This window comes from Furipterus horrens, unplaced genomic scaffold, assembly GCF_987537825.1.
Source record: "Furipterus horrens unplaced genomic scaffold, mFurHor1.1.pri manual_scaffold_2, whole genome shotgun sequence".
NCBI classification, from domain to species: Eukaryota; Metazoa; Chordata; class Mammalia; order Chiroptera; family Furipteridae; genus Furipterus; species Furipterus horrens.
Genome location: NW_028327172.1, coordinates 49335712 through 49351402, shown reverse-complemented (window position 1 = coordinate 49351402; position 15691 = coordinate 49335712). Strand labels below are relative to the sequence as shown.

Below are 15691 nucleotides of genomic sequence, written 5' to 3'. Positions count from 1 at the left end.
TTCATACATGGCTTCTGATTAAGGAGCTTATTTTATAGTGAAGAAATATTGGCAAAGAAACTCATTGGTCTTTCCAGGCACTCTATCAACTCAGATGTAGTTGTCATATATATATATATATATATATACACACACATATATATATATTTGAAATTATTACTAATATTAAATTATTTAAAAATATATCTTAAAATATCACCCAAGCACATGCCCATTGATTTTAGAGAGAGGGTAAAGGGGGGTGAGAGGGAGAGAAACATTGATGTGAGAATCGGTGATTGGTTGCCTCTCACATGTGCCCCAACTAGGAACCAAAACCACAACCTAGGCATATACTCTGACCAGGAATTGAACTCGTGACCTTTTGGGTCACAGAATGATGCTCCAACTAAATGAGCAACACCAGCCAGGACAGATGTAATTGCTATTATAAAAAAAGTGTAATGACCTTTTCTAGACTCCATTATGGTGCTAGCCGAGAGACAACACATTGTGAATTTGGGGTTCTGTCTTACAGGTTTGTGGTATATGGCTTGTACCAGTGACTTTCAACCAGTGTGCCGCAAAAATTTTTTAAATATGCAATACCTGACTATTTAGTCAGGGACACTGACCTCTTTTCCTTTAGATTGTCAAATTAAAAAATGACAACAGCCAACACAACAACAGCTGTCTGGTGTGAATTAATCAAAATTATACCTATTTTTTGCCAGATCAACAGAAAATATGTTTTGATGTGCTACAGAATTTTAGTAATTAGTTTATATGTATCTTTGGGAATGACAGCAGATCACATGAGAAGCATTTTGCAGGTCGAGATTTTATGACTAATTTCCGCTCCAGTGACATGAACGCATACAGCTTTTCTCCTCCCATGTGCGTGCTGTTTCGGCCATTCCGTAACTGCCGTGCGGGCCTCCGGAGCGTTTTTTTTTCTAATACAGTCGAAGGCTGGATTCAGGTTGCCCCAGCTGTAAAGCGATGCTTCTCATGTAAGTCAGTAACTCCAGACAAAGCCCATGGGAGATAACCTGAGAAAGCAGAGGTCAGCATTTTCGCCCTATTATTCTGAGTATTGTATCCTGGCTGGTTTGGCTCAGTGGATTGAGCGTCGGCCTGCGAGCTAAGTGTCACTGGTTCGATCTTCCAGTCAGGGCACATCAGAGAAGGAAAACTCTGACTCCAAAAAACCTCCGCTGCCTTGCGGCATACCTCTTCAGGGGAAAGGCTAAGGGAGTAAACCCCGACAGAAAATCCGGAGCCGGAGTCCCTAAGGCGGTTTGACGTGGTAGTCAACACCGGCAACTCCTGCAGCGCACCTGAAGCCAAGCTGTATTGACTCCGTCTTTCCCTTGGACCCTTCAGCTGCGAAGAGAGGGGGGGTCTGCTGCATGGGCAACAGCAGACCCCCCATATCACCCTGCCCAGGCTCTGTAGCTTCAGCTTCACTGGAGAGGACACTCCAGCGTCATCGTAAGATGTCGATTCAACACGGGAGGAGACAGATACCGTGTCACTCCCGAGTCGGACTGCACAGCCATTCTCGGCGGTGCAGATAGACTCTTAAGAAGCTACACCATCGTCTCTCGAGACGGACGGCTGCCGACGACCATGAGATGAAAAAGGTTGAAAGTCTGCCGTATACCCACAGCTAAATTATGCTACTATTTCTCCGACATGAGAATGCATGGGTTTGGGAATTAACGGGTGGAGTTAGGAATGGTTCTTGTCACTTTTACACTTACTAACTCACTTATAAATTCTTGGGTTCAATGAGCTAGGAGTACTTAGTCTCCAAGGGAGGAACACTTTCACTAAAGAATGCAATACTTGTTCTATTACATTGAACATGTAACGAGAGTGCCCTGGTCATATGGGGCTCTTCTTGCTGAGTCAACAGTCAAAGAAGGGGCTACTGTACCAGTATGAGGGACTGACCCTAATTTCCCATGGGAAATTGGGTTGCTGTTGTAAAATAGGGACAGGGAAGACTGTATGAAGCCCAGGGGATTCACTGGAGCATTTCATTGTATTCTCATGTGCAATAATAAAGGTCAATGGAAAATGTTACCAATTCAGTAAAGAAGTTTCATTTTAAAATTAAAGAATGTGATTTGATTATAAGAAGATAAATCTTAGCATCCCAAATATGACAAATATTAAAGAATGTGGAATATTCCAGTTTCTACACCAATCCGTCCTCAGCTTCTCAACTTTATTTCTATTTCTCCTCTCTGCTTCCTGTAGCACTTTACTCTCAATATGAACTGAATTTTCTTTGGTTTTCTCAGTGCACCAAACTTCCTCCTGCAGTCACTTATCTAGCAATAACAATGATTAACTTTGAAATGTGAATGCTTAGATGCACATTTAACATCTCTGAAATTAGGACACATTTTAAGATTGCTGTTGGCCAGGCTTTCATGTGTAGACTGGGTTGTAGTAGTTCATGTCGTCATCACTTCAGTAGAGCTCTGTGCATGCGTTGTCTTTAATTGCCATGTAATGTATCTTCAAAGAGATTATTACCCTATAAATCACTTTGAAATGAAAAGTTTTATGTGTACACAAAGCATATGACACAGGATACAAAGAAATCTTTACACAGTAAAAATACATAACAAATCTAAGCAATAAGAAACTATTGTTTTTAATATTAGCATTTTTCTTAATGTGTTACATAAAATAATATATATATATATTCTTTACGATTCCTAACACTTATTAAGGGCACTCTTTGCTAAGTGCTTTGCATTTCACTCAATATATTTGTATATGCGGTAGTCTCTGTGGTCTGGGATGCCTTTCCTTCTGGAAAATTTACTATAGGCATACCTCATTTTATATCCCTCCACTTTATTGTTTCTTGCAAATGGAAAACCCTCTACCAACAAAAAGATCATGACTTGCCTGAAGGCTCAGATGATGGCATTTTTTAAGCAATAAAGTTTTCTAAAAAATTAAAGCAGTACATTATTTTAGGACACAATGCTACTGCACACTTTGACTACAGTAAAATATAAATGTAACTTTTATATGCAGTGGGAAACCAGCACTTCATGTGACTTGCTTTATTGCAATAGTTACTTTATTGCGGTGGCCTGGAACCATGTCTCCGAGAGATGCCTGTATTTTGAAGCCAGATTAAAAATCCTTCCCTCTGTGAAACTTCCGCTTAGACATCCTGAAGAATTTAAGCCTGTTTGAATCACATTCCTGTCATCCAGCACACTTTGGTTGCCCACTAATTATCAGCTTGCACGTCTCTCTTCCCTTGAGAGTAAAAACAATCTTTCAATGCCTTTTTGGGTTTTCTGTACCAACCACAGCCTGCTGCTTTTTCTTTTCCTTTTCAATTACAGTTTACATTCAATATTATTTTGTTTTAGTTTTAGGCCTGCTGCTTTTTCTAGGCATCCCACGTTAACTCTTGAAAGACGAAAGAATGAACAGCTTAAGTTAAATATAGGATGTAAAATTGACCTTGGATTTATTAACACTAACACGTGAACTACACTTCATTCACAGTCTGAAAACTGTTTTTGCACTATCTCATTCTATTGTCACTACAATTGTCAGGTGTTATCAGCCCATTTGTAGTTAAGGCTACTTTTTATTTAGTGTCAATTTTAGTCTGAAGCTTTGTTGCTTCACTCTTGACCTGAGGATTCTTTCCACTCTACTACCATAGCTATCAGGGGCGGGGTTGGTTCCTTAAAGGATGGGTAGCTTTGGAAAACTGAAGAGGCAGGAAAATGCACCCAAAGCGAGGGGAGGGATGCAGCACAGACGTTCCAAAAGGAAAGCTCAGGCAAATACAAGCAACAAACACAGCGGACAGCAAAGAACGGTGGGAACGTCAGCCCAGCCTCTTTCTGGTATCTCGGTAGTCAAAATCGTTACACAGCTCCGGGTTTTGCTTCTTGCCCTGGTTCGCCCCGCCTCTGCCATTTACCTTGTGCTTCCTCCCGCTGTTTCGCGCCTGTCCCTCGGACATGCTAAGACTACCAGAAAGTCCCCGGAAGCTCCCATTGGTTCTCCCGTCTCCAGAGGCTCCGCCCCCTTTACGCTACGCTCCCCATTCCGTTCCCTCGGCGCTCGAGGAGTAGGCTGCCACATCCAGTTTTACCGCGGCGGAGCAGTCGAACAGCCGGAAGCGGCCTCTCTTTCCTGGAATCCCACTGCCTTGTGGGACGGTGGGGGGTTCCTCCAGCCTCGACTGGTTTTCCGGATTCTTTTATCCGCTCCGCACCTCCCCTCCTCTCAAGTACGGAAGCTGAGAGGGACCGTGAGCAGCGATGGCGGCGCACCTTAAGAAGCGCGTGTATGAGGAATTCACTAAGGTAGTTCAGGTAAGCTCCGGAAGGAAAGGTTCCGGGTCTGGTCGCGGGTAGGGGGATGGTTGTCCACGCCCCAGGCACTTTTCCAGAACTGGCGCCGTGAACTTGAGTTGAGCGCCGACTACTTTGATAGGCTCTTCGAGATTACACTTTAGTGGGCGTGTTCGTTTACAGCTAATGTTGCCGTTATGATGAACTAGTATGTGTAATCTGGCACTTAAAAATGTTTATTAGCAGAAACAAAAAATGCTTTACAATTTATGAAAGTATCTTGTGCATTTTCTGATTTTATTCAGGTTCCATTAGCATTCTTGTTTTGCAGATGTGGACTTAGAAGCTTCTTGAGGGGTACACAGACCTAGAACAAATTAGTCGTGGAGCCTCGACCCCCCGCTCCGTTTAAAAAATTAAATAAAGCGCCCTGGGACTGATTGGCTGTGTGCAAAGCTCTGAGGGGTTGGAAGAGAAGTTTGCAGAAATCCTCAAGACCCACTCCAAGCAGGCAAGAGCCACAGTCTTCACGGGGCTAGAACTCTCCTTTGGTGGAACAGCTAGCTCACCCAGGAAGGAGTTGTTTAAGGACGGGTGGGCTCAGCCTTTGTCAGAGCAGTCAGTGATTCTCACATGTGTCTCCTTGTCTGTGTCGCGAAAGTAGAGGTTGATCCCAAGTCATCCTTTGTGTCGTGCTTTCACCGACTTTATATATAAACTAATTAACTGAGGATCTTTCTGAAATGTGAATTCTATTCAGTAAATCCGGCGGGGAAGATGAGGTAGTAATCTGTATTTCTGACAAGCCTCCAATTGATGCCAGTGAATCAGCAGCATTCTTAGAACCATAGACCACCCTTAGATCCTTTTACTTGTAGAGTTGCAAGACTTGGACCACCCAGCAGGAAACTGATCCTTAAACATTTCATTTACTCCTTTAACAAGAGTTTATTGAGTGAGTGAGTGGTTACTATGTATCAGGTATAGTGAAAGTTGTTGAGGAACCTTAGGGTTCATGTCCTTGGTAAGCTCACAGGCTAATGGGAGAGAGATAAGTGTGTATGTCATTTAAACTGCAGAGAGATAATTGCACTGACAAATAAAGTCTTCCTTTCTATTTTGCTGTGCTTGCTTTTCATAAAAATTGCCTTGCCAAACTTTCTAATCCTTCATGATTTGACATTATTCCTTTCAGCTGTGTCACTTTTTTCTTTTGTGGGCAAATCTTTGTAGCACATTCCCATCGTCTGTAGGCAAGTTAGGATGCTCCTTATTCTTGTTTTTTCTTAAAATAACTTTGGTTGAGATTTAACTTTGACTTTTTTTTTTTTTTGCTCTTTTTTTATGTGAAATTAGTTCCCTTGAACTTTTAGAATGAGCCAAGTTTAAGGAAAGCTTTTCTAACTTCACAGAGCCCCCTCTTGCTTCCTTTCTGGGATTTTCTGACTCTGTTTCCTTGCCCATTAAAAAAAAATGTGGTAAAGTATACATAACATAAAATGTATCATTTTAACCATTTTTAACCAATTAACTTCCATTAAGTGCATTCCTGTTGTGCAGTGCCACTGTCTTACCAACATTCTCTTGTTCCCACTTCTCAAGACTGCTCACCCCTCCTCCAGCATGCCGTATGTTTGCACATCTCCAAACTTTTATGCCTTTTGTCTCTTTTACATAGAGTGGATGTCATTCTTTCCTTTCCTTTTCTTCTCCACCCAGTGGACTTATATTTTTGCTTTAAGACCCAATTAAAACCTTAGCAAGAGTTTAGTCTCTTCCTTCCCTGCTTCTATGGCACTCTGTTGTACTCATCAATTTGTACCTGTCACTGAGTGCTTCTGTAATTACCAGTGTCTGAATCTTCCTACTAGTCTGGGTTCTTTGAAGGCAGAGATAATGTCTGGTTCATCTCTTTTTCCCCTGGAGAGACCTTATGTTCTGGCTCCCTAAAATGTTATCGACGATTGATTGATTGCGGATATTGGTTTGCCCTCCCCTTTATATACTCTATGGAGAAAAACCTTTGTTAGCTTTTGACCTAATTCTGCCCCAGGTAACACTGAAGACTAGATTTGTGTGGAATAGGATGGAAACGGGTAAGTAGTTCCTGAACATACATTCCTCTGATTTTGAACCCCTGGTCTTTTTATCATGTCATGATAGGCAGAACAAAATGTTAGGGGACCTACTTTACAGAGAAAGAAATGGAGTCTTGGAAAAATTAAATGACCTGGCCAAAGTTGTAGGAGCTAGTGAAAAGCAAAATTGGGACTCATGGTCTTGTCTCCAATCCAGTGCTCTTTTTCCAGTTCATAACACTGCTTTGTCCTATCTATTACCTAAGTACATTATTTGGTATAAGGGAAAATTATTTTCATCAAATGAAGTGAAGTAAAATTTGCAGACTCTGTTTTCAGATCTTAACTTTCTTACCCCTTTGCAGCAACAACAGGAGGAAATTGCTACTAAGAAACTCCGACTAACAAAACCAAGCAAATCTGCAGCACTCCACATAGATCTATGTAAAGCTACCTCTCCAGCAGATGCTTTGCAGTACCTACTTCAGTTTGCCCGGAAACCAGTCGAAGCAGAAAGTGTGGAGGGAGTAGTCAGGATACTCTTGGAACATTACTATAAGGTAAGATGGCCTTGTGGACCTACCTATTGGGAGTGTGTATCAGAGTTGTAGCATGTCTGCAGAATGGGTTAACATTGCAAAATAAATAAGAAGGCATTCATTCAGCAATCTTTTACTGAGTGTTTTCCATATATTAGGCACTGTGGATAGAGAGAAAAAAGATCCAAATTCTGCCCTCAGAAGCTTACAGTATTTAGAACCTCTGGTTGAGAGAGGGGTTTCTGCTGGTGTCTCCAGATTTTCCCTTGTTTTACCATAGAACTCAGCACCCTGGGTGGTCACTGGGTAGGTACTATGCATGGATACTCCTGCCTCCAGTGCTCTCCTCCAGCCTACTCACATGCCAAATACCAATCTCTGGGATTAAACAGTTACTAATATTTGCTCCCTCTATTTGTTTTTCTGAAGTTTTAAAAAAAATACTCATCTAAGGACATTTTTTCATTGGTTTTAGAGAGAGAGGAAGAGGGAGAAAGAAAGGGGGGGTAGAGAAAGAGGAAGAGAGAAAGAAAAAGAGAGAGAAAGAAACATTGGTGTGAGAGAGAAACATGAATTGGTTGCCTTCTCTTAATTGCCCTGACTGGGGATCAAATCTGTAACATTTTGGTCTATGGGACAACGCTCCAACAAACTGAGCCACACTGTCCAGGACTGTTTTCCTGAAGTTTTTAGAAGTATCGTAATAGTTTTCCATAATTAATTCAGTAAAATATCTTAAAAAGGGTCTTAAACTATAACCATCTAATCACATCAAGTGAAACTAAATAATTATATAATATCATTAACTAGTCCATATTCATATTTCTTTAGTTTTCCCAAAATGTCTTTTTTTTTTTTTTTTTTAAGTATATTTTATTGATTATGTTGTTACAGTAGTTCCAATTTTTTCCCCTTTACTCCCCTCCACCCAGTATCTCCCTCCCCCAGCATCCCCCCCCAAGTCCGTACCCATGGTTCGTAAAAAATAACTATCCCTCCCTCTCAGATATTAAGACCCTTTGTAATCTTGTAAAGGACAATGGGCGAAGGTCTCAAGCTCCTCTAGCTGCTTCAAGCTGGACATGGTCGTCGTCCTACCTACCCTTGGGTCCAGAAATCCCTAATAATAGTGGGGGTGTGGAGGGGAGGGTGGCCTTCCCACATGGGGAAGGATCATGCAGACTCCAGGTCAGTTGGCTGTCTCCGGACAACGGCGTGCTTGGTTTAGCAGGTTGGCATCCTTGTTGTGTTCTGGGGGGAACAGATTTGGCAAAAAGGGTTAAAAAGCATCATTCAATCCATAACTACTAGGTGACAAAAGGCAGGGATTAATTTTTCAATGTTCCACATTAGGAGAAAAAAAAAAAGGGGGGGGGGCTTCTTTGGAGGAAGGTGTGCTAGGCACATCTCGCCTGTCCAAAACCCTTTTGCCCATTATATTTAGTTTGGGCTGAGGGAAATAGTTTATGTTTCCCCCTTCTCAGACCTCTGGGCCCTTTCTGTCCAAGCCATTAGGATAGAAAAGAGAATTCAGTTTTAAAGTGAAGCCCACAGACCACCCTATTCTTCATCAACCCAGCCATTTAGTTCAGCCAAACCGTTGAGTCTCAGGAGGCAGCGCTGCAGAGAGGATTAAGTGAGCCTTTTGTGTACAGACAATCACTGAGGTAATGCGGTCATAGGCTTATGCCCCAAGGAACATTTAGGGTGGCCCTCAGTCTGCTCTTCAGGGCACAGAAGCTGGGCCACATACCTGGCATTCATCCTTGCCTGTACACACCTGTCCTTTCCAAGTCTTTCTGGTTTTCCATTGTGCCTTAAGGTCCCTTCTAGCCATCTTTCAGGAAAACAACCTTCATTCTTTCCCTGGAGAGATTGCTGTGGACCGCACAACCAACCATGGCAGCAGGCCTTTTATTTCGCGGGCTTTTATTACCTTTGAAAGTCATTCCCAGTCATTCCCATGCCCATTTGCTTGAAATACTTTTTTCCATCCCTTTACTTTCAGTCTGTGTAGATCTTTTGTTCTAAGGTGGGTCTCTTGTAGACAGCATATATGTGGGTCGTTCTTTCTAATCCATTCAGCTACCCTATGTCTTTTAATTGGAGCATTTAATGCATTTACATTTAAGGTTATTACCGATAAGTACTTATTCACTGTCATTTTTCCCCTTTGTACTTGTGTTCTTCTCTGTCTCTCTCTGTTTCTTTATCTTCTTAGAGCAGACCCTTTAGCATCTCTTGCATTGCTGGTTTGGTGGAGATGTATTCTTTTAGCCTTCTTTTGTCTTGGAAGCTCCTTATTTCACCCTCCATTTTGAATGAGAGTTTTGCTGGGTATAGTATTCTAGGTTGTAGACCTTTGTTTTTCATTGCTTGGAATATTTTTTGCCATTCCCTTCTGGCTTGTAGTGTTTCTGCTGAGAAATCTGATGATAGCCTTATTGGAGTACCCTTGTATGTTATTAGTTGTTTTTCTCTTGCTGCTTTTAGGATCCTCTCTTTGTCTTTGAATGTTGCCATTTTAATTATGATGTGTCTTGAGGTGGGCCTGTTGGGGTTCATCGTCATTGGGACCCTCTGTGCTTCCTGGACTTGCGTGACTCTTTCTCTCGTCATGTTAGGGAAGTTTTCTGTCATTAGTTTTTCAAAGAGGTTTTCTATCCCTTGCTCTTCTTCTTCTCCTTCTGGAATTCCTATGATACGGATATTATTACGTTTCATGTTGTCCTGCAGCTGTCTTAGAACCTCTTCAGTCTTGTTCAGTCTTTTTTCATTTTGTTGCATTGTCTGGGAGTTTTTGTGTAGGTTGTCCTCCAGCTCGCTGATCCGATCTTCTGCTTCCTCTAGCCTGCTTTTAATTCCTTCTACTGTGTTCTTCAATTCAGAGATCGTATTTTTCATTTCCTCCTGGCTCTTATTGATAGCTTCTATGTCCTTTTTCATGCTCACGTAATTTTCTGTGAGTTCCTTGTAGTTTTTCTGGAGTTCTTTGAAGTTTCCGCTGAGCTCATTCAGCTTCTCCATAATCCATGTTTTGAATTCCATATCTGATAGTTCGCTCCCCTCTATTTCATTTAGCACTCTTTCTGGGGATTCTACCTTTCCTTTTGATGGGAGGTTGTTTCTCTGTCTCCCCATTTTTTTGACTCCTATTGTTTGTTGGTGCTTCCTAGAATGATCTGCACTTCCTGGATCTGCCTCTGGTGGCGTCAGATCATGTACCAGTCTGGCCCTAGGCAGCCTGTTGGAGACTTCCAGGGATCTACTGCTGTTGTCTGTCTTCTTTGATTGTTAATCTGCTCAATCTGTGATTAGCTGTCAGGCTTAAGGACTGTGGGTGTGGCAGCTTAATTCCCGTCGGCAGGGCTTTTGCTTCCCCTCAGGCTGACGCCACTTGGAGGGGAATGGTCTACCCGCAGTACTGGGGATGAGTCAGCACTGGGACCCAGTCGGCTGCTCCTCCAGTTCTTCCCTCAAAGCCACCGTGCCAAACTCTCCCCAAGTGTCTCCAGTCCTCTCTGCCTTCCCTCTGCTTGAGCCCAGGGTAAGTGGTGGCCAAAATATTTTCGTATGTGATCCACTTAAGAGCTCTTTTTCTCCTGCTGTTTCTCTCCGGCTAGCAAGAAACCCTGTGGCTTTTCGCTTTTCACAGCTGATACTGTTTTACTTTCCACTCTGTTGCTGTAGGCTGGGAAGCCCAGCTGGGGGTTTAGACCCTGCCCTTCTCAGGGGGAATCCCCGGCTGCTGAGCTGTTTCTCAGTCCCTTCAGCTGCCACCCATGTGAGCCCAGCCAGCCCTTCCGCGTCTCCGCACTCCCTACCGGTCACGTTGTGATGTAGCGGCCTTTTCTGTCTCTCCGTGGTTATAAGACTTCTTTCCAGCTAGTGTTCGTTGGTTGTTCCAGATGATTTCTCCAAAATTAAGTTGTAAACCCAGACTGGTCCTGGGAGGAGGTTAGTGTAGCTTCCATTTACTCCTCCGCCATCTTGGATCGGATCCCAAAATGTCTTTTTATAATGGATTTGTTCAAATCAAAATGCAAAGTGTCCATACATGGCATTTGCTCTTCTTTAAATTCAGAATAATTTTTTATTTTTATTTTGATGACAGCTCAGTCAGTTGTTTTGTAAAATGTCTTGTTTTCTGAAAATGTTTCCTTTCTTGGGGTGTTAACTTGCTTCTCTATCCCTTATATTAACTATGAACTAGAAGTTAGATCTATGTGATAGATTCAGGTTAAGCATATCTTTAAGAATTTTATGAATACTTTATAGATGATTTGTACTTCATGTTGCATCGGTCAGGATGCAAATAATGTCTTGGAGTTCTACCTTGCGAAAGCTTATCTTTTCCGTTTCTGTCTCTCTTCTTTCCACAAACTATTTTTATTTTAATCTTTTATGTCTGACATAAAAAGGTCATTTTATTTACATATATAATTAGCTCAATCAAAATACTTGCATTTTTTCAAAGACTTTGTGTGTTTTCAGAAATCAGTGTCTTTTCACATGCTGTTCCTCAGCTTAGAGCCCCTCTTCCTGCCACTGCCCTCTGATCTGGTCTGCTGTTTTCTCTGCCAGGCATGTTCTTTCCTCAGAGTCTTTACACTTATGTTTTCTTTTGCCTGGAACACTTCTCTTAGATGTTCATATGTCTGCTTTCCACACTCGATTCAAGTCTCTGCTCAGACGCCACTTTTTCATTAAGGCCTTCCTTTATCCCTTTATTTGAAATTGAAACTGCCTGGCCCTTCCTAGTCCCCTTCCTTGGTTTTGTTTTCTCCATTAGCACTTACCATCTTCTAATATTCTGTATAATTTTCTCATTTATTTTTCCCTTATTTATTCCTCCATACTAAAATGTAAGCTGCTCTTGAGCAGCATTTTTGTTTGTTTTTTAAACACTGTGTGGTAAAATAAATATTTGTTGAATAAATGCTTTTGTGACACTTTTTACTCAATTAAAAAAATGCTTATTATTTATCAGGCATTATTCTGGGCACTGGACAGTGTCCTATCAGCACATTTATTGGCTCTTGGTATTGCTCTTGTGTGTCATGTGTGTCTATCTCCTTCAGACTTTGAGCCGCTAAATTCAAAGACTACAAGTATATTAATTACTGTCGCAGTGCCTGGTAAGGTAGAAGAACACTATAGGGGCTTAATAAGTGTTTCCCTCATGTTACATGAATGAAATCAGGATTCTGCTCTCAAGAAGTTTTCAGTCTCTTAGTGATCTATTTTTAGTCACCCCTCCTTTTGAAAGCAATATCTACCTATTATTACTATGTAATAATATAACTGTTGCCAATAATCATCTCTAATAATACTTTTAAGAGCAGTTAATGTTTATATAACTTGTTAGAGTTTATAGAGCTCTTTCCACACATAATATTTTATTTAATCCTGATACCCGCACTCTTGTTTTCTCTGTATTCCGGAAAAGGAACTAGGCTTAGAGCAGGTTAGTATCCAAGGGCACCAAGATAAGTAAATGGAAAGTCTGGATTTGAGTGTGGATTGGTTCTCCCTCTCGAACTTATGGTTATGGAACATTTCAAATACACACACACACACACACACACACACACACACAGCATAGTTTAATTCCCACGTACTCATTACCCAGCTTTAACAATTAACATTTCATGGCCAAACTTGTTTCATTCCCACCCCTCCGTATCCCCACTGACCACTTCCACTTCCTCTGCTCTGACCCTTGCCATCAGATTCTTGTGAAAACAAATTCTTGGCATCTTTATAATTTTATTCATAAATTTCTCTGAACAATACAGACTTTTAAAACAATCACAAAACTACTATCATGTCTAAAAAAATTGAATTCAGGTGATCTGATGTCAGATTGCACACTCTTTAACTAGGTCATGCTGCTTACATTAGTCTAGCTCAGTGATTTTCAACCTTTTTCATCTCATGGCACACATTAATTACTAAAATTCTGCGGCACACTAAAAAATATTTTTTTTGCCAATCTGACAAAAAATAGGTATAATTTTGATTCATTCACACTGGGCGGTTGTTGTTTTGGCTGTTGTCATTTATTTTTAAAATCTTTACCTGAGGATGCACTTATTTATTTTTGAGAAAGAGGAGGGAAGGGGAGGAAGGGAGGGAGAGAGAGGGAGAGAGAGACAGACAGACAGACTGGGGATTGAACCCCCCGAGGTATGTGCCCTGACTGGGGTTGCAACCTGTAACCTTTTGGTGTACAGGATGATGCTCCAGCCAACTGAGCCACCTGGCCAGGGCTGATTCCAGCTTTTAATTTGCCAGTCTAAGGGAAAGGAGGCCCTTGACTAAATAGTCATGTACTGCATGTTTTAAAAATTCTTGCAGCTCTACCCTGGCTGGGTGACTCAGTTGGTTGGAATGTCGTCTCCTACACCAAAAGGTTGGGGGTTCTATCTCCTGTCAGGCCACGGGGGCAAATATGGGAAGCAACTGAGTGATGTTTCTTTCTCACATCAATGTCTGTCTGTCTGTCTGTCTCTCCCTCTCCCTACCTCTTTACCTCTCTCTCTCTCCCTCTCTTCCTCTCTCTCTTCCTTTTTCTCTAAAAGCAATAAATATATCCTTGGGTGAGGATAAAAAACAACAAGAAAAAAAAACTTGTGGCATACTGGTTGAAAATCACTGATCTACCTGATTCTAGCTACAAAAGAAATGAGGGAGAGATGCCAAACTGGTCCAGTTTTAGATTGATGACCGTAGTGTCTTTTTTACCCTGTCTTCTGTTTTGTTCAGAAATGTGGTATCTGGTATTTGGCTTCTGTTTTTTTTTCCCAAGTCTCTCTGTGGTCAGGCAGTAGTATCTGGATGATGAGAGGTTCTTCGCTTACACTACTATGTTAGTTGCTGTGGAGGATGTAGAAGGACTATGAAACATGTTCCTTATTCCTTAGGGGCTAAAAGTGTAGTTGGTAGACCAAATAGTCGTCGGCAGCCATCTGTCTCGAGAGACGATGGTGTAGCTTCTTAAAAGTCTATCTGCACCGCCGAGAATGGCTGTGCAGTCCGACTCGGGAGTGACACGGTATCTGTCTCCTCCCGTGTTGAATCGACATCTTGCGATGGTGCTGGAGTGTCCTCTCCAGTGAAGCTGAAGCTACAGAGCCTGGGCAGGGTGATATGGAGGGTCTGCTGTTGCCCATGCAGCAGACCCCCCCTCTCTTCGCAGCTGAAGGGTCCAAGGGAAAGACGGAGTCAATACAGCTTGGCTTCAGGTGCGCCGCAGGAGTTGCCGGTGTTGACTACAACCTCAAACCGCCTTAGGGACTCCGGCTCCGGATTTTCTGTCGGGGTTTACTCCCTTAGCCTTTCCCCTGAAGAGGTATGCCGCAAGGCAGCGGAGGTCTTTGGAGTCAGAGTTTTCCTTCTCTGATGTGCCCTGACTGGAAGATCGAACCAGCGACACTTAGCTCGCAGGCCGACGCTCAATCCACTGAGCCAAACCAGCCAGACCAAATAGTACATGTAGCATATAGATAGTAAGGACTAAAGTTACTAATTTGTTCATTGTTTTCATTCACTCAAAATATTCTAAATATTAACTCTGTGCTAGGACTTATACTTCATATTGGTGGTACAGAGATGAATAGATAATCCCCGATCTGAGTTTAGTTGAGTAGATAAGACAATAAATGGATAAGAATAATACAGTGTTATAGGTGCTCTGAAATCTGGGACAGGTTATGGTGTGACCTTGAAGAAGAGGATTATTATTTCTACTTGGGAGCATGGGTCTAGGAAGGCATTGTATAGTAGTAGTGATGCTTAAAAAACAGATTTTGGCCAGTTGGAAAACAGGAGGAAAGGCATTTTAAAGAGAAGGAGCAGTTGCGAGCAAAGGCATGGTGATGTGAAATAGTATGTCACATAAGACATGCAAGTAGTTTGGCTGGTGTAGGTTTTAGCTTGAGAGCTCTTTAAGAGCTAAGATTAGGAACATTGAAAGGGGTCTGATTCTGAAGGGTCTGGTGTTCTATCTTGTGGGTTCTGTTTTAGACGTCTCACCCTGGGCACAGAATGGAGGATGGTGGAGTTGGCTGAGGGCAAGACAGCAGTTAGGGAGGCCAACTGGGAGGCTGATAAGTCTGAAGCAAGGTAATGAAAGCCTGAAGCAGGACAGCTTTAATGGCGAGAAGAGCAAGTTATTACAGAGGGTTTCCTTGGAGGCAGTTTAAGCATAGGTGTGAAGGGGACTTATGTGTTTTAGAAGAAGTACCAGGGGATTATTTGAGAAAGTAGAACTTGAGTACAGTATCCAGATGGATAAAGAATGTCACTAGGTTAGAGACTCTTATATTCTTCCTTGTTAAATTTAAATTTAAAAATTTTTATTGTAATTTTTTCATCACCATTTATCCCCCTTATGCATACTCATGTATTCTTTTTAGTCCCATTCTTTTCTTCTTTTCTCCATCTTATCTGCTAGGCTTACTTACTACTCTGCTTTCTCTGCAGCTCCCTTATGTTTGGAGGTCTGGGACTTCATTCTGGACCATTGAAAGGCTACCTAGTTCTCCTTTCCTCTCTCACTGCAGGATTAGGGTATTTGACTAGTCATTTTCTCTGCAAGAGAATTAGTTGATTCTGTGATGTTATTTCAGTGATTTGAAGTCAATAAAAGGATTGGTTTTTATCTTTAAAACTGAATCCAGTGTCTCCCTTCATTCTCCAGTCTCCCTTATCCCAGGAAATGGCACCACCATTAATAGAC

The 15691-nt window shown here is 41.9% G+C and overlaps 1 protein-coding gene across 1 annotated transcript in view; it reads left to right on the top strand.

Moving 5' to 3' along the window:
- The first annotated feature begins 4082 nt into the window (after positions 1 to 4082).
- Positions 4083 to 15691, top strand: part of INTS4 (integrator complex subunit 4) — a 114866-nt gene continuing 103257 nt past the window's right edge. The window contains exons 1-2 of the mRNA XM_090265735.1: positions 4083 to 4352; positions 6775 to 6969. Coding sequence (XP_090121861.1) covers positions 4299 to 4352; positions 6775 to 6969 — 249 coding nt within the window. The 5' untranslated portion in view covers positions 4083 to 4298. The remainder of the gene's footprint in view (positions 4353 to 6774; positions 6970 to 15691) is intronic.